This window comes from Panthera tigris, chromosome A1, assembly GCF_018350195.1.
Source record: "Panthera tigris isolate Pti1 chromosome A1, P.tigris_Pti1_mat1.1, whole genome shotgun sequence".
Classification (NCBI taxonomy): Eukaryota; Metazoa; Chordata; class Mammalia; order Carnivora; family Felidae; genus Panthera; species Panthera tigris.
In genome coordinates, this window is record NC_056660.1 from 106,482,114 (window position 1) to 106,502,198 (window position 20,085).

General features: G+C 39.5%; 1 protein-coding gene across 1 annotated transcript in view; it reads left to right on the forward strand.

Annotated features, from left to right (window-relative positions):
* ADAMTS19 (ADAM metallopeptidase with thrombospondin type 1 motif 19) overlaps positions 1–20,085 on the forward strand; it is a 236,229-nt gene that overhangs the window by 190,702 nt on the left and 25,442 nt on the right. Inside the window, exons 19-20 of the mRNA XM_042958856.1 lie at positions 10,918–11,053; positions 17,857–18,061. Coding sequence (XP_042814790.1) covers positions 10,918–11,053; positions 17,857–18,061 — 341 coding nt within the window. The remainder of the gene's footprint in view (positions 1–10,917; positions 11,054–17,856; positions 18,062–20,085) is intronic.

Genomic DNA, 20,085 nt, shown 5'->3' on the forward strand with positions numbered 1-20,085 from the left:
TTCTGTGGCACAATTGGACGTGAATTGAAAAAAGGCCATTTACAGTGATTCATTGCATTGCTTTGCGTAAATATTAATGCATTTGCTTACAGGGTTGCCCTAGACCCCACACAAGCTGTCCCATCATGCATCATGCTTTTATAGTTACTTTCTGTATTTACTTTTTAATTTTCTAGAATCTTAACAGCTTCAAATTCTGGAGTACCTCTACCCACGAGAATTGTAGACCCGCAATAAATATAAGGGTGCTGTGAAGGAGCAGCCTCAAGCTTGCTTCTTTGCCGTCTGCATACTTAGGGTGACTAGACGGAGCACATGGAGGACATCATTTCATTCCCCCCACTGCTTTCTTCCGAATTTTCAAAAGTATATGTCACTATTTTCTATAAAATATGGATGTATCTCGAAACTTCACTCACAGGTTTTAAATTATTTTTTCATTGTAGAACTTAAGGAGGCAAAAGCCCAAAATTACCTCGGCCTAAAATGTGAGCCTGGCAAATCACTTAATCCTACTAATGAGATCCTTGATTCCCAGAGATTCAACAGATTGTCACTCTCAGAGCCCGTTAGGCCAAGGCAAGATCTCAGGTCATGAGCAGCATAGTATTTCCGTTGTGCTTTGTACCTCATAACACATTTTCTATAGTTCTTTAGTAAGAGCTTCTTTTGAAGGCCAAAAGGAAATATTCTATTCAATTATACCAAAATATAGACAAGTGGAATATCAGTTTTGTTTTCTAGGCAAAGAAACTGTTGATATATATAGCCTAAGTGTGCTGTGGCAGGAGCAGGCAAAGGTACAAACCAGACTAGCATGTGGGGGAGAAGGTTTGGGGGAAAAGGAAAAGGAAAATACACAATACAAAGAAGTAATATAGTTTCAAAATGTGAAGAATACTCTCGATGAAAATTAAGCAAGAGAGAAAAATAAATACAGGTTGGGAGTTGGGAGGGGGTAGGTGCAGAAAATAGTCTGAGAAGGCCTCAGTGAGGAGACCACACTGATTTAAAAATCTGTAGTGACTATGGATGGGCACAAGAGGGTGTCTGCTGGGGTGTCCGGTGGGAATGGGTTCCAGGCAAAGGTTCTGAGGTGGGAATAGAGCTGGAATGCTCCAGAAATAGCAAGAATGCTAGCATGGTTCTCCTTTACTGAGTGATGTTATGTGCCGTTAGAGGATTTGAATAGAAAAGTGGCTTATTCTGGTTTATGGTATAAAAAGGTTTTTCTATGTCTGAGTTGAGAATAGATGGAATTAAAGAGGAGAAGTGGATCAACCAGAAAGTTATGGCAATAATCTAAGAAAGAGATGATAGTAGTTTGGCCACAGTGGTAGCAGTAGACATAGGAGGAAGTGGTCAGGTTCTGTATATTTTTTAAAGTAGAATCAATAGAATCTGTTGAAAGGCTAGATGTGGAGTGTGAGAGAAAGAAAGATGTCAAGGATGACTGTGATGGCTTTTACCAAGCAACTGGCAGGACAAAGTCACCATCAACTTACCTAGGAAAGCCTGTGCAGTAGCAGGATTAAGAAAGAGTTTGATTTCCAACAGAAGTCTGAGATCCCTATGGGACATCTAAGTGTGACATCAAGTAAGATATGTAAGTTGGGTGGCCGGGAGAGAAGATCAGACTAGAGATAGAAAATGTATGGTAGGTATTCTAAAATGCTGAGGCTCAAGTGACCTAAGGAGTGAGTGAAGAGAGAGAGATGCTGCTAAAGGATTGAGTCTTGGGGCACTCTACTCTTTAGACTTCAGAGAGAGAAGGAAGCAGCAAAGCAGGTTAAAATGAGTAACCACCATCATAGGAGAAGAAGCAGGCAGAAGAGAGTGCTTTCATGTAAAGTAAGTGAGAAAGTGTTACAAGAGGGATAGAATGATCAACTCTATCAAAAACTAACAGGTCAAAAATACTGTAGACTGAAAGTTGACTATTATATTCAAATATATTTATTATATTTTTAGATGTATTTACTTTATTTAAATATATTTATTATTATATTTTCAAATATATTTATTTTATTTAAATATATTTATTATATTTGAAATGTAGAGTCCAATGATGATCCTGACAAAAATAATTTTAATGAAGTAGTTGAGTCAAAAGATTAAATAGAGTGGATTCAAAAGAAAATAATCATGGTGTGAACTGGAGAAAAGACTCAAAGTAACTCAGGAAATCTTGCTGAAAGAAGAAAACAGAAATGTGGCAATAGCTGGAGGGGACTGTGAGTCAAAGAGTTTGTTGTTGTTTTTAATAAGGGAGCCTATATATGATTGTTTGCCAATGTGCATTTTCTAGAATAGGACAAAAAACTAGTGATGCAAAGGAGAGAGCAAAAAAAAATTGCTGTTGTGATATCCTTGAGTAGGCAAGATTGGATAGAGGGAGATGGACAGCACATCCCTCATAACAGGAGAAAGGACAGTATCTGAGCAGCAACAGGTGTCACGAACTTATCCTTAAAGAACATCTTGCTGAGCATGAAGGTGGAACAGAAGATATTAGAATTTTGAAGGGTGATGTGAAATGGTCACTTAAGACAATGAGAGAATGAATGAATTGGGTCCGTGTATTTTGATTTTTCAATAGCTTTCATGGTTCACTTGAAGTTAACGGTCATGAATTTAGTTTGACTCCAGTCATCATAATAATATGTTGCCTCCAGCTGTGTACAGCATTTAGATACACTTGTAAGTTTGGAAATTGCCAGGTGAGTATAATAAAATGAGAGAACATGGTCCCAAGGTTGAATGCAAGGAGTTGAAAATGGTTGACCGTGGAATTTAGTTGTATCAGGAGGAAGGTAAAGGTATGAGGGGATTGAAAGACAGTAGAAAGGTGGTAGGACTGACAGACGACACAGCTCAGTGGGGCTAAAGAACTTTTAGACTTGGGGTACTCAAGAAGGACTGGAAGTACAGGAGATGGTGACAGAAAATAGAGGTTAGGTTATAGAGGGGTTATAGTTTTGGTAATAACAAAATGAGGAAAATTGGTGGCTTGAGTAATGTGAAAGGCAAGATCTCTGGGTAGGGATCCATTCAAATGAATACTGTAAACACAAAAATAGTGCCAGGGGCAGTGTTAGCAAATATCACAATCACCTAGAAGACAAAATCTTAGAGAGAGGGAGTGACCTAGGAGTTGATGCAGCAGCAAGGAAAATGTGTCACAGAGTCTGATCCAAAGGTGTAGGTTTAAAAAGAAGAAAGGGAAGATGGTCTGGTCATAGCAGTGAAGAGCTTGGACAGCCATGCCACCTCTCCGTCCAAAGGTGTGGGACCTAAGTAAGAAAATGGCCACCCAGCTGGAAGTACAACAAACAGTACCCTCAGGAGAGAGGGGAAAAAGGTGGCAAGAACATGTAGAGGTACAGAGGATGGGGAAGAGGATTCCTGCCAGAGAGCTCGGAGCCTTTGGGTTCCCAACCAACTGCTAGTACACCTGGCCCTCTCAGGTAGCCAGAGCAAAGGCAACATGGGGGACAAGAGAAGGAGAAGACACAGGACATACTTTGCTCCTGAGGATATAGAGTAATTACAGGAAAAGGATGTCAAATTGCTCTAGCAATTATAAAAAATGCTACCAGTCATCCTTGCCACAGTGAAGTTTTCATTGGCCATGTTTCTCCAGGGACCCCATTATCGCCAAGTGACTTGGGATCCTCTGCCCCCCTGTCTTCTCTTGCTAGTGCTCCCATAAACACGTAAAGTCCTGTTCCTCTGTTCCACCCATTCTTTAGTGATGCCAGGGCCCATTACAATTAGGGGGTTCTGCTTTATATCCGCTACCCAAATAAAAACCAGAAGCAAAATTAGAAACAAATACATTTGCAATGAAAATCTGTACAGTTAGAATTTTCTCTTTAATACAACTCAGATAAGGAAGACCCGCCCCCATCCAATGGTGAGCTGCAGGGCAGTAGAGTGATGACAGGGTTGATAGTTCTTGTTAGATCCCTGAAAGGCATTCATTAAAATCTGTTTGTATTTGAAACTCTAAACAGAAAAATGTTTACCCAGTAAATTTCGTTTTCCTCATTTTCTTTCTTTCTTCTGCAATTGCAGTCAAATAGGAGCTACATTAGAAGTAAACATACAGAATTTGTCAATCCTCATTTTGAATAAACAAGTTTACGGGGGAGGGGTGGTTAAATTTTTTTTTTCCCCAAAATCACATTCATTACAATCTAGATTGTGTTTTGCCAATTGCCAAACCTTAAGGAATAGAGATTTGCTACGTCTAGATATTCTTAAACATAACTTCTTAATTATCAATATGAGAAAATTTAAATGTGTAGAGATTAAGGGACTTCCCAAGGCCACATGCCCTGTGGGAATAGAGTTCAAGTTAGAATCCAGGACTCCTAAACTCAAATCTTCTCTCCTCCTCACATCATATTTTCTTCAAGAGTAGCTCAAAAGGCTTAATGTCATTTCTTTTCACAAAATAGGTCAGGTCCCTTAGAGATCATGTAAGTTTTGTTTTGATTCAAAGAGATGTTTTACTGAATCTGTTCAATGAGAAATTAGGTATGTTTTTGTTTTTATTTTGTAAAATAAGTCCTAATTATACCCAGTCTTTATATGATTTGCGCTCGCACAGACCTTCTCTCTCAAATCTGTTCCACTGTGTTCATTCAACAGTTTTCAATTATCTCTATGTTAATAGGGTAAATATTACTTTCAATGCCAAGATATTTCTGGGCTTTTGGTATTATTTTCCTTTGCAGTTCATAAATAAAGTGGATGGACAGGATTTCAGGAATCGTATCTTTTCGAACTTCGTATTGTCCATTTTATAGCCAGAAAGAGCTCTGTAATCTTTCAGCATATTCATGAATTAAAGGAGAGTCAGTTCAAAGCACAGAACATTGGAAACAGATTCATGCAAAATTTATCTTCAACAGCAAAGACGAATAATAGCACTATTTTACTTCGCAGGACTATATTAAGCAAGAGCAAATAAAATATCACAGAGCTGTATAAAATTTCAATGTTTGACATGTTATTTTTTGGATTCTGTTGTAAGGCGTTAGATTGCCAGCAATACGGGGGAAAAAGAAATTTTTGAAAGGTCCCTACTATCAGGTAGCTAAATTTTTATTGTAATGATCTTTTATGTCAGCGTCTCAAAACTGTTTTAGACTGAAAACCCAAATTAAAGTTAATTCACCGTGCAATATAGTTTTATTAATACTAGTTATTACAAGATATAAAAAGCCTTTAGAAGGAATATTTTTAAATGGCAAATGGATGTTGATGATCTCAAGAAAAATTTTCTAACACAGTAACATGTATGCTTTTTGACATCATCTTTTCAAATTCTTTTTTATTTTTTTTAATGTTTATTCATTTTTTGAGAGATGGAGACCTAGTGTGAGTGGGGGAGGGGCAGAGAGAGAGAGAGAGAGAGAGAGAGACACAGGATCTGAAGCAGGCTCCAGGCTCTGAGCTGTCAGCACAGAGCCTGATACGGGGCTCAAACCCACTAACTGAGATCATGACCTGGGCCAAAGTCGTACGCCCAACGGACTGAGCCACCCAGGCGCCCCTTGTCTTTTCCCATTCTAATGATAGTTCTAGAAAAATTTGAAAGGGTGTATCATTTTGTATTTTTGCATTGGCCACTAAAATGGGGTCCTTTTATTTTCAAACAGCTTAAAATGTATTTGGGAAATAAATGTTTACTTTGCATTGGTGTTCTAAAACATCTAAAAACTCTTTGAAGGACTGTTTTAAATTTATTTTGGCACCTCAGATGTAAGGTTTACTGGATCAAGTTCTTTTTGACATAAAAGGCCTGTTTTAAGTGCTCTTGGAGTTCAGAGGCATTAGAGGTGTATCATTTCTTAATATCTGAGGGGGTATGTGGAATTAGCATTCCAAATACTGGATACAATAACTGCATTACTCTAGAGTTTATTTTGAGCTAGTGGATGAATTAATGATATAAAACCTAGAATAAGGACTCCAGAATTCCATTATCCCTTTTGAAATAAATAAATAGTTAAACATGCTTTTAGGAAGTCTAAAGAGATACAATTTGAAAGGAACAAAGTAGGTCAAATACCACATTCTTCACATAGTCCAAGCCCTACCAGCTGACAACTCTCATTGTTGGCCTTGTATCATGAGATCCTTCAGACACAGCTTTCCTTGTGCGTGAACAGATTCTGAGGAGGATCCAAGCCTCCGGGTCCAAGTTGATGAGACGTCTCCGAATAGAATACCTATACCTTTGCACTGGTACAGTTTGTTTCCATTTTTCCATCTTAAAGGCACATTGCATGCACCACAGTAAATGTTATTAGTTGACGAAAATGCACCAAAATATATTTTTTGTTCTCTGCATTATTTTACTTGAATATTATTTAACACAGTTTTGTATTCCAGTTTCTTTAATAAGAACATTTTATATTAATGTAAACTTTTTATCAACTTGAATTTTGATACCTACGTTATAATTCATTGACTGAAATTGCCATAGGTAACTGTGCCCCACAGTTTGTCATGTGGTTTGCCAATGACTTTTCACCATTTTAGGAAGTCTTGAGATGAACCTCTTAGCACAGAAAGTACTTTGGTCTTGACTTACATGCTGATATAGCACTCACTGATTCCTTTACCAATACTGAATGTGGAGTCAGTATTGCTAAGTGGTCCAATGATGAGTGCTTTCTTCTTTTAGAGAATTCACTGTTCATTTAGTAGGGGCCAGATAATAGTAAAATCACTACACAAAGTGATATGGGAAGATGTAAAAAGCTTTCCAGGGCTATGCCTAGGTGCAAAGGCACTCAGGTTTGTGAGAATGTTTATTTCTGGGGTGTAAAATAAGAGGATCAAGGAGTGGGAAGTAATTTGACCATTTTCTACTTTTTATAGAAAGAAGCTAGTGCATGAAAGTCCTTGAGTGTTATGCTAGGACTCAAGTTAAATTTATCTTGGAAGTTATGGGATCCCATTAAACTACTTATGTGCATGGAAATGATAAGTTCACTTTGGATTATATATTGGGTGTTGAAAACAATACAAAATAAAAATATTTTCATTAAAAAAAAGATGAAATAGTCATTTTAATATTAAGCCCAAGCCCTGAGGGAAAATTTTTACAGAAATGTCAAAAAATGACTAAGAATCAAATGGAATGCACAATTTTGGAAGTTGACCAAGTTAGCAATTGTATGCCTAAAGAAACCCCTGCATTTTACATATTTCTAAGGAGTGCTCAGAGAAGAGCCCTTCATCCTTATGAAAATATATTTACTTTTGGGTTACTTGCTTGCTGGCCATTGTGAGTTCAATAGAAAATAAATAGATAATTTGAGAGAAAATTATAAAGACCAATGACTATATATAATCTCTGTCTTGTAGAGGTCCACAGTTTTATTTAAAAGTTTGGAACAGGGGCGCCTGGGTAGCTTGGTCGGCTAAGTGTCTGACTTCGGCTTAGGTCATGATCTCACTGCTCATGAGTTCGAGGCCCGTGTCAGGCTCTGTGCTGACAGCTCAGAGCCTGGAGGCTGTTTCGGATTCTGTGTCTCCCTCTCTCTCTGATCCTCCCGCATTCATTCTCCATCTCTCTCTGTCTCAAAAATAAATAAATGTTAAAAAAAAAAGTTTGGAACATCTAATAAGATAGAGAGAATTTCACCTACATATACTGAAGCACTGAACACATTCCCAAGAACGTGTTTCCACATTTATGGTGCCAGTTCTAGAAATGTGATCTATGTGGATAGAATATAGTTTTATTAAAAATATCCATTTCATGGGGTTAAATCTAGAGCATAGAAAGAAGATCAGCTTGTATCTGAGACTGGAAAAGAAGGCACATGTATCTAGTCTTTGTTAAGTGTCTTCAGAGAACAGAGTCAGTAAATAAAAATCACCCTTCATTTTCAGGTTTTGCCCGAATTTGGCAATGAGACCAATTGCTTAATGGTCATCTTCTTGTATTCATAATTGTATTCAAAGCATCAAAACTGATTTCCCCAAAACCGATTTAACGGGAATGACCTAGAGGTGAAGTTAATTGCCGTAAAGCAAGTAATACACTGTCAACAGCTTCCAGCTACTCATGGCTCAGGCGGAAAGCCAGTTACTTCATCACTTTGGGTCCGTCCCTAGGTTCCACAGTACGGGATGCATTGTAAATACTGCTATTAGATGCTAGAATGGAAATTTCCTGTGTTGGCTGGAACATAAAAATATATAAAAGAAAAAAGTCAAACAATAACATTTCCATATGGCTTGAAGATCTAGTTGTATTTTCATAGGCATAGTGTGCCTGTAGCTGAGCAATAGATTTCTTCCCCCTGATTCTATTGTTTTTGTTCAATGAAATTTTTTAAAAGTAGGGCCAAGTCTATCCTCTCTGCCAAAAAACGTATGATGTGAGCTTCCTTGCTCCAGTGTAGATGGAAAAGTCCCAATTCATCATCACATACCTTTCCATTTTCCTTGAACACCAAGGTGCTCCCTGAAATGAGATAGAAACCTATGTCTCTTTTGACATATCAACACTTGTCCTCAAAACATTTTTTTTCAATAGCTTCATATGTGAGCTCTGGGGTAGTATAACTAAAGTTATGCATTTCCTGAGGAAAGGAAAGAAATGCAGTGTAATTAGCCCTGAGTTATTTACTGCATGACTACATACATGTTCACAAAAGCTTTCTGGATACCGTCTGTTAGTCATTTGTGTGTGTGTGTTGTATTTGGCAGAAAGCCACTCTTTAAATTAGTTTAGGCAACCACATCTATTCTGCAAAATAGCGTCTTAGGAATTTGAAGGCCTTAAATTCGATTTTAAAACTAACATTTATATTTGATGAAAGGAACGTGTATTTTAATCCTGCTTTTAAGTGGGCATCATCATAATGTAGAAAGTGTTACTTACATATGTTCGCATTATACAGAACTTGCATAATATCTATTTAATTGTGCATCAGGTCATAAAGGTGCACCTGGAACATGGGAAACTAGGAAGAAGTTACCCAAAACTCTGTGTCCCAATTATTTACACTTAGGTAACTCCTACCTTCTGAGGCCAGTTTTTTTTTTCTGCAAAAAAACGAACATAAGCCATTTCTGCTTTTCTAGCAATTTATTTGAAAATTGAAGTTGGTGGTACTGAACACTTCTGTGATTACATGTAATGCTGCACTCCACCCTTCTTGGCCTACCTGGGAATAGCCTGGACAGCCCCTAAGCATTTACCTCCAGCGTAAAATGTTGTCTTTTATTCTACCAGTTGGCATCAGCTTGCCTGAACATGTGAGGTACACAGGTCAGGGCCAGGACTTCTGAGGCAGAGATGTTCATTCAAGTAGGCAGCTGACCATAAAGTCCTTAGCCTGGACTCTGCAGTTGAGCTCACGTTCTATTTGCCAAGCTGGGAAAGGGCCTTTTACATGCCTGGCACTATGTTGTCTATATGGAGCTCCCATAGAATAAGCTGTATTGCACCGGAATTCTCCAGACCGGGAATAGTTTGGTCAACATTGTGCTACTTGTACTAGAAAATAAAACTGAAGACCTAAATGATTTCAATAACATGATATGCAATAATCACAGATATAATTGTTAGTTAATACACACATACACACACATACGGGGGTGGAGAGAGAATCCTTTTTGTATACTACAAATTGTCATGGGACTATGCTCAGTGATGTTGAGAGGCAGGTGAAGGGAAGATCCTCAAGCCCAACAACTGTTCTTTGCCTTCTACTGGGCCACCTTGTTGCTTCTCCCCATCCCCCATTCAGGTCAAAGCAAAAGATACTAAACATTACTCAAAGTAGCTCTCTGTCTACATTCCTTCTTTTCTTCTTTCTTGATGCCAGCCTTCCCTGTCTGTCAGTTAAATCACAGAGTGACCTCTGTGCCACCAGCCCAGCCTGTCGTATTTGGCATGACTGTCATGAATGCTCTGAGTTTCCTAATTACCCATTGCATGACAGTCACGGGACCCTAACTAATGGCCTTTCAGTAGAGACCCAGAAGACTTGAGATTATTTTCTTAATCCTTTATGACCCATCTGGCCTTAAAATTGTTAGTAGATGTAATTACTTTATAATGTCAAACAATAAGTTAAATTAGGTTATTAAATCTTATATAGATATTTAGACTTTTATAGAGAAACAGAATTAGCATATATTTACTAGGCTCTTCAGGTACCAGATGAAATAATGAAAATGTTGTCAAGTAAGTGTTCTTATCGGTCTCAAAGAACAAGAAATACCATACTAGTGGTCATTTTAACCTACTCTAATCAGACTTTATCATAACAGAGAAAGTAGAGAAGCCATTTTTCTGAAATCTGGTGAAAAATAGCAGGAGTACCATAGCTTTTCTTAGAGAACATCACACTGAATAGGGAACGAATATTTCTAGAATTCCTCATTGCGCTAAAACACTTTTATCAGAGACAATAAGAATAAAGGTGTGAGTTATACTAAAAATATACAGAAAAGCCTGCTTTCCATAATTTACTGCAGAGCACAGGTGGTACAGAGCCAAATGATAAAATACACATGTGTGTTTATGTGCTTCCATGAAAGTATACAGGATTTTTGCAAATTACAGCTTTCCACCACTTAATGCTAAAAGATAGCATAGTCCTTACCAACAAATCCTTAATTAATGTTTTATCAACTTATGCTGCCACAATCCCTTGGGAATGTAAAACTTGCCATTTAATTTCTAGTGAGGAAAACCTTACCATTTATCTTCTTTAAGCCTAGAGATGTATTTGCATGTAAATTTTAAATTATATCTTCATTGATATAACTTAAAATTCCTTTACAAATCTGAAAATTACAACCAGCCTATGCACACCTCCTAAGCCCATTTACATAAAGGCCTCTCATTTCTTTATGTTTGTTTGCTCTTTTCAGGAGAAAGGAAGACAACAGTGTCTTGCACAAAAATCATGAACAAAAACATCAGCATTGTGGACAACAAGAAATGCAAATACCTAACCAAGCCTGAGCCACAGATTCGCAAATGTAATGAGCAACCATGCCAAACAAGGTAACCCTCTCCCACCACTTGCTAATGCTCCATTTGGCCATTAAATCACTGGTCTTTAACACTCAAAACACTGGGGCACCTGGATGGCTCAGTCGGTTGAGCACCAACTTTGGCTCAGGTCATAATCTCACGGTTGGTGAGTTTGAGCCCCTTGTCGGGTTCTGTGCTGACAGCTCAGAGCCTGGAGGGTGCTTTGGATCCTGTGTCTCCCTCTCTCCCTGCCCCTCCCCCTGCTCGTCCTCTGTCTGTCTCTCTCTCTCAAAAATAAAATAAACATAAAAATATTTTTTAAACACTCCAAATACTAACAAATCCACACTTTCCTAACAACAGTGCAAAGGAATATATACCAAGATGTAAGGTTTTAAACAAGCAAGATCTAGGAAAGAAAGATAATTGCCTGGATGGAAAGAGTATTAAAGCAGAAAGGATAGGGGGCACATGGGTGGCTCAGTTGGTTAAGTGTCTGACATTTGATTTTGGTTCAAGTCATGATTTCACAGTTGGGATCAAGCTCCGAGTCAGGCTCTGTGCTGACAATGTGGGGCCTGCTTGGGATTCTCTCTCTCTTTCTCTGCCCCTCCCCTGCTCATGTACATGCCTGTTCTCTCTGTCTCTCTGTATATCTGTCTGTCTGTCTCTCTCTCTCTCAAAATAATGAATAAGCTTAAAAATAAAAACAGCAAGGCTAGGACTTACCTCAACTTTAACTGTATTCTCCACAGGATGAAAACAACCACTAAGTGAGACAAAGGAGGTGTAATTAAAATTACTTGGTAATCTGTTGGTCACTTCTTCAAAAACCTGACTATGGGTTGAAGTTAGCTATTTGTTCTTGAATTCTCTGAAATGGTATTGTAGAACTTGCCAAGGGAGATATAAAACAAAGCAGGACTGGCCGGGATCCAGTCCCTCACGCGACACCAGGGATGGTGTGGTCCTCCTGGTTTCCCAGGCTACGTCTTCACTTCCTCTCCCAGAGCTCCCAGGGTGACTGCCCGATCCCTGACCTTCCATCGCCCAATTCCTGAGCTGGGTCCTAGTTATTGGGCAGTCCATTTGTCTCGGTCTCTTGTGACTTCCCCAGTGAGTATGAGGCAACAAAGTAGGCGAGAAACTCTGAAGTAGGAAGTAAGACAGTGATGCTGAGCAGCTGAAAGTGGTGTAGAAACCTTAGTAACAGGCAGAGATGAAGTGGAACTGGAGTATCATTTTGGAGTGAGCTAGCAGCAAGGTGGTTTGGAGTGGTTCCCATCATAGAGCTGAACGTCCACGTGTTTTCATATAAAAATTAAGGTTGGGCTTGAGTGGGACTGACCCCCAGTGTCAAAGGTCCTAAAAGCTTTCAAAGATAGAAGGATTAAATGAGTTTGAGTCTGCATTGAATCCTCTGGAATACAGAGACAGGCACATCTGTTCTATCCCAACACTCAGAGATCTGTTGAGGCTCAGGACATAGTTGTGAGTTCCTGGCGAGCCAAACAGAGATTGATCTCCCCGCTCATTGGCTCCTGTACAAGGGACACAGTGAATTTACATGTCCTGGAACTCAGGTGTGCAAATAATTTGTAGCTTTATAGCGGTCTATAACTAATATAATATTCTTCATGACCCTCCACTGAAATGAATAAGTATGGGGGAGCAGTTTAAAGAGGGAGGAGGAACAAAGTTGCCAATTAACTGTATTTAAACTTTTTTGTCTTAATCTCTTTGGGAATTAGTGTCATTGAGGCTAATGCTCAGTTCTTCTGGTTTCCCTGTTCCCCCTGCCTTCCCACCTCTGATGTAGCCCTGATCCTGAGTTCCCTGTATTTCAGGCTTATGGCAAAATTCAGTTATTAAGCCCTTCAGATCCAGCTCATGCTATATTAATGAGAGCTTAAAAGAATTTAGAAAATCCTTTCTTTCTTTACAATGCTGAAATGTCAAGGCTTGCTTTTCTGTAGATTCGGTGACAAAAGCTGAGTATCAACTTTTTCTTTCCTTTCCATTTCTGCTCGAATATTCTTATTCTTCCCCAAACCCCAGGGAAAACTATGCTTCTAAGGAAAAGGACAAAAAATGATGTGTAAAAGACCATGCAAAAGATAAAAGCACATTAATATACTTCCAATAGTGTTATGCCCATTCCCTCTACTTGACTGTATGTTTTTCAGGAGGACTTCATGAGTAGATGAACTAATTAAGATTTTTTTAGGTGGCAATGGAGTAATCAGCAGGAAAAGTGACCTAGGGAATTACTGTTACCTGCAATCAAGTCCTTGACTCCCCTCTGTTCAGTGCGGGACAAATGGAACAGCAGAGTTTTTGGCCTTTGCCAAAAGAATCTGGACCATTTTTGTTATTGCCATTCCTAAGATTTATCTTTTTCTGTGTCTCTTTTATCTTATTTTTCAAAATATTTGTTTATTTTTATGAGAGCACAAGTGGCTGAGGGGCAGAGGAGGGGGATGAGGATCCGAAGTGGGCTCTGCTGATGGGCTGACAAGCAGTGAGCCCGATGTGGGGCTCGAACTCACCAGTGGTGAGATCGTGACCTGAGCCAAAGCCAGACACTCAACCAACTGAGCCACCCAGGCACCCCTCTATCTCTTTTAATAGATATTAAAATGCCACCTTATCTTGTGTTAAATTATTTGCTAAAATATTTCAAAACTTCATTTGTTTCATATACCATATAACTTTTCCATTTGGAGGGAAGAGCATTGGCTTTTCCTGGTTTATCAGGAATCTTCAATGAGTTGGATATGAGGACTAGAACATGTTTGTCACTTCCTGACTTCGTCTGCAAAGGATCAGAATGTACAATATACACACCATTCATTGGTCATTTGCTGACCTCGGCTATCTTGAGGGAAAATGCCTTGTTAATGACTTTGTAAAATGAATAGTTTCAAAGGGTCACTACATTTCTGAGTGAGAGTTTTTTGCACCTGGAGACTGGATATCTTTTTTGTTAGAGATTGTTATCTTCCTTCCCTTAGAAAAGGAGTCAATATATCGCAAATCACCAAGAAGCAATGTCAGTGAGTTTAGCCAAAACATTGAATAGTAAGAAATGGACACAAGCAAGTGTTAAGGTTCATCATAGGAAAACTTTCTGTGACTTACTGGTTTTAATTTTCCTGCCTTTTCTTTTTCCCCACCCTAGTAAGAAACTTTCTAATTTCCATTTACATTTATTGAATAGAATCAAATAGTCTGACAGAACCCTATATGCCAAATATAAAATATATCATTGCACTAGTAAATAGCTTTGCAAGAGGGAATCTTTTTTTTTCTTCAATATATGAAATTTATTGTCAAATTGGTTTCCATACAACACCCAGTGCTCATCCCAAAAGGTGCCCTCCTCAATACCCATCACCCACCCTCCCCTCCCTCCCACCCCCCATCAACCCTCGGTTTGTTCTCAGTTTTTTAGAGTCTCTTATGCTTTGGCTGTCTCCCACTCTAACCTCTTTTTTTTTTTCCTTCCCCTCCCCCATGGGTTTCTGTTAAGTTTCTCAGGATCCACATATGGTGAAAACATATGGTATCTGTCTTTCTCTGTATGGCCTATTTCACTTAGCATTACACTCTCCAGTTCCATCCATATTGCTACAAAGGGCCATATTTCATTCTTTCTCATTGCCACGTAGTACTCCATTGTGTATATAAACCACAATTTCGTTATCCATTCATCAGTTGTTGGACATTTAGGCTCTTTCCATAATTTGGCTATTGTTGAGAGTGCTGTTATAAACATTGGGGTACAAGTGCCCCTATGCATCAGTACTCCTGTATCCCTTGGGTAAATAAATACAAGAGGGAATCTTAAAGATAAGGAAATGGGATAACTCCAAATTAGGTTAATTCCAAAATATAAAGCGCTTTTTCTCTTATTAGAATATGTTTTACACTTTAATTTTTATTTTTGAGCAGTTTTCACAAGGAATGGAAAAAGTAACTTTTACCATTATACTAAGGATATCTCAAATGTATTTTATTTAAAAAACATGAGATTCCAGGGGTGCCTAGGTGGCTCAGTCAGTTGAACATCTGACTTCAGCTCAGGTCATGATCTCATGGTTTCGTTTGTGAGTTCAAGCCCTACATCAGGCTCGCTGCTCTCAGCGCAGAGCCTGCTTCGGATCCTCTGTCCCCCTCTCTCTGCCCCTCCCTTGGTCACACTCTCTCAAAAGTAAATTTAAAGAAACATTAAAAGAACATGATCTCCCATGAAATTGCAGATACTTCTCTTTTCAGTAGTGTCTTCTAGGTTCCATAGTTGAAGGGAAAGGTGCATACGTGGGTTTAAATTTAATTATAACCCAGGTATCCTCATGTAAAAGGTGAAGCAGGAAACTAAATAAATTTGGAAGATAAATACATTAGGAACAATCCACTAGGGGACTCCGATGCAAAATGGTAGATCTGCATCATATCTGATAGATTTGCGGACAAGAACATTGTTAGAGGCAATATTGCAATGTAAATGTCATCGTGATTTTTTTTTTTTTTTATAAATAGAAGCATAAAATCATTTAGAACTAAATCCATTGTACAGATGAGAAAACTAGATTACATGAGGATGGAACTTCCCAAACTTTGAATCATTGCCAGGGGCATTTAGGCTTAAGTAAATTAGGAAGAATTGATGCTATTTCTGTAAAACACAGACACAAATTCCAAATCGAGAAATGTTTAGTGACAGGCTGTTGTGTGCAAAGTGTTATGGATGCAAAGGAGAATAAGACGTTGACCTCTGCCTTTAAAGAGCTTATATCCTTTTTTTAATTCTTTAAACTTTAAAAAAAAAATTTTTTTTAATGTTTATTTATTTTTGAGAGAGAGAGAGAGACAGTGCGAGCAGGGGCAAGGTAGAGAAAGAGGGAGACAGAATCTGAACCAGGCTGTCAGCACAGAGCCCACTGTGGGACTCAAACTCATGAGCCGCAAGATCATGACCTGAGCCTAAGTCTGATGCTTAACCGACCGAGCCACCCAGGCAGCCCTAAAGAGCTTATATCCTAATCAGGAAAAGAAGGTCAACTTTTGTAGGGGGGCTGTGAGCCTCTCCACCTTGCTAGGGAATATCTAACAACTGCTGAGTGCCACAAGCCAAATGCCAGAGGGCAGAGGAGAGCACAATCATTGTGGGTTGGGTGGAGAAACTCTTTTGGGAGGAAGGGACTTGGAGCTGGCTGTCAATGATCCAGGCAGTGGATGCTCCATACACAGGTACCATGTGGAGAAAATAGAAAGTGTTTGGGGAGCAAACTAAGCGTATGCTTTATTTTCCAAACAAATGAGAGAAGAAGCTAGAGAAATGAGTAAGTATAAATCACTTACAAATATATGGTAATATATATAGTATATACTATATCCTGAGTCCCTATTGTATGTCAGACAGTATAATAATAAACCCTTTTACAAAATGACAGAATGGAAACTTAACAGCTGTTAAGTATTGTTTCAAGAATGTGCACAGCTAGTACGAACCCCGAATTAAGCTCAGGGCTTCTGACTGCCCTTCACTGCGACGAAATAGGATCGTGCAGATAGTTTAGGGGGGGATTTAGATCCCCCTGGGAGGTTGTCCTAATGATGGGAAATACAGAGAGGGTTTTATTGATGAGAATCATATATTGACCAGAATCATACAAATTTTATGAATCACTTTTCAGGCATAGGCCTTGCTTCTTCCTGAAATAAATTTGGGGTTTTGTTTAAATTAGTGGTCCTAGGTTAGATCCGAATTAATTAGAAAAGGAAGTGCCATAGATATGTATCACTGCCCTCGTGGTTGGGTAAAGGATGTCCATCTAGGTATTAAACTACATGTGTGTGGGCTGAATCACTGAATCAGTGAAATCCAAGAATAGCAGTTGAGAGTTCTTGAGGACCTTTCACAATAAGGTCGCTTGACGCGTAGCACTCTGAGCCGGTCACTCCTGTGTCTGTGATTACATTGCAAGTACATAGAGGCTAGCCTGAGGAAGCACACATAGCTTTATCTGGAAGGTATGTCCCAGGCACAGAAATCTTGTTGCAGGTACTAGGCATAATGTACTAATGATTGCTTCCCCCAGGTAAGAGGGCATTCTCAGTGACAGGGTTCTGTTACCTTGCTAATACCTGCATATGTCTCCTTGTGAAGTCCTTGTACAGCCTCACTTCCAATTTCTGACTTTACATCCTCATGACCCTTGGTAAGTTGCTAAATCTCTCCTTGCCGTGGTTTCCCTCTCCATGATAGTTGTCGTACTTAACACATGGAGTTGTTGTGAAGATTCAAAACATGAAGGACAGGAATAACCCATGTATCTTAGCAATTGTACACTTAGAAGGTATCTCAGTGTGCCAATATGATAAGCAGCCACAGGCAAAGCATGTACTATGGTGTGGACAGAATCTCATTCTTTGAGATTCTAAGACGCACAAGGCCCTGAGGGGGGCGCTTGGGTGGCTCGGTCTGTTAAGCATCTGACTTGATTTCGGCTCAGGTCACCATTTCACAGTTGGTGAGTTTGAGCCCACATTGGGCTCTGTGCTGACAGTGCAGGGCCTACTTGGGATTCTCTCTCTCCCTCCTTCCCTGCCCCTTGCCTGCTCTCTAAACAAACAAACAAACAAGAACAAGACCCTGAGATAGGAAATAAGGAGAATTCAAAATGATAGAAAGCACAGATATTTTAGACAAAGCTATATTAATTAAAAAAAAAAAGTCACTGTGCCACGATTCTAATTCCAGACATGTCAAAATACACCGTGGGTCGATACCTTTTAACTTGTTTCAGTGGTTCTTGCTTTACTTTTAGATGGATGATGACGGAATGGACCCCCTGTTCACGAACTTGTGGAAAAGGGATGCAGAGCAGACAGGTGGCCTGTACCCAACAGTTGAGCAATGGGACTCTGATCAGAGCCCGGGAGAGGGACTGCTCCGGGCCTAAGCCTGCCTCCGCCCAGCGCTGTGAGGGTCAGGACTGCATGACCGTATGGGAGGCAGGAGTGTGGTCTGAGGTACAGTGCATGCCCCCAGCCCTCCCCATTTCATTTCTCTCCTTTGATGCCCACCTTGTCTGACGTCACGTGCTAATATGTTCAGAATCTCTGTTTACAGCAGTTTCAATACCATCTATTAACTTTTCTGACAAGAAAGAGGATATGCTGCTTATATGTAATTTTGCAAACAGAAGAAGACAAAGTTATTTACTCTATTCAATCAATATTGTAACATAATCAAAAATGTATTCTATATACACTTTAGGTTGCTGCTTTTTTTTATATATATCATGAGTATACTCTTCAGTGGGCAGATTTTTTTTTAATTTCTTAATGTTTATTTATTTTTGAGAGAGGGACAAACAGAGCACGAGTGGCAGAAGGGGCAGAGAGAGAGGGACACAGAATCCAAAGCAGGCTCCAGGCTCCAAGCTGTCAGCACAGAGCCCAACGCAGGGCTCAAACCCAGAACCATGAGATCATGACCCAAGCTGAAGTCAGATGCCCAACCGACTGAACCACCCAGGCACTGAAGAAATTTTAATACACACTTGACTCATTGTCTTTCCCTCCCTGAACACTTAAAAGAGAAAGAACAAGAAAGGGCGTTACCTTTTAACAATCATCTCCTAGAAGCAAAGACTCTGTTTTTACTTCATATTTAGTATATGGTTTGTATTTAATCATCAATCTAAGAAAGTTAATAGTTTCACCATTTTATAATTGATCTCAGAGACATTAAATAGTTTACCCAATCCTATCTAAGTAGAAGGGCTGGGATTTGAACCCAGTGCAGTCAGACTCACTGCACCACACACCCATTGGCATGTAGTCTGTAGCACACCGGTGTGGTCCACGCCAAGCTGTATGGTATATTTTCTTTTATCCTGATACACATGTTTGCATAATAATACACAGCAGTCTGGGTACCTGGGTGGCTCAGTTGGCTGGGCATCCAATTTCAGCTCAAGTCATGATCTCACGGTTTGTGGGTTTGAGCCCCGCATCAGGCTCTGTGCTGACAGCCCCGAGCCTGGAGCCTGCTTCAGATCCTGTGTCTCCCTCTGTCTCTGCCCCTCCCCTGTCACTCTCTGACTCTCTCAAAAATAAATAGATTTTAAAAATTTATGTAGGGGCTCCTGGGTGGCTCAGTCGGTTGAGCATCCAACTTCGGCTCAGGTCATGAGCTCACGGTTTGTGAGTTCGAGCCCTGTGGCGGGCTCTGGGCTGACAGCTGCGAGCCTGGAGCCTGCTTTGGATTCTGTCTCCCTCTCTCTCTGCCCGTCCCCCACTCACATTCTATCTCTCTCTTCTTCAAAAATAAACATTAAAAAATGTATATAAAAATAATAAATGGCAATCATTACTTATATTCTCTAGCTGCTCTGAAGCATTTTAGGTGAGTATGTGGCTGTATGCCACACACACACAAACACACTCACACTTACATACCCACACACATGAGCACACACACACGCACATGCACACCCAGAGCCAAATCATTCAGATGCTTACTTTCAGAATATTAGATAGGATATAAAACTGACAAACAAAATGCCAGGGTATGATGAGCAGCTAATCCTTTGAAAATGAGGATAAAGTAGCTTAGATAATAAGGTGTGGGAATATTCTTCAATTAACGCAACCCCACACCTACTAAAGTACATTGACCAGTAGCATGATTTGCCGGTGTCTTCCTGTTCTGAGCTACACCTTACACCTTGCTGCTTAACATTTTCTCCTTCATTTTTGATGTGTGCTTTGCCGATGAATGCAGTATCTAATATTACATCCAAATGAATCAGTTCAATCTGGAGAGAAGATTCACATGAGCAAAGGAAAATATCCCACCTCCAGCCTAACCATAATGTTTTTGCAAACTCTTTAGGAGGAAATAGGTCAGAGAGATTCTGTACAGATTTTTGGCACCAGCTGGGAGAAATATTATGTCTCAATGCAGTCTACCAATTTAAAAAAAATGTTTCTCTTGTTTTTATTTAATTTAAACATTGATTTTATGGTTGAGGGTTAGTTCCAACTGC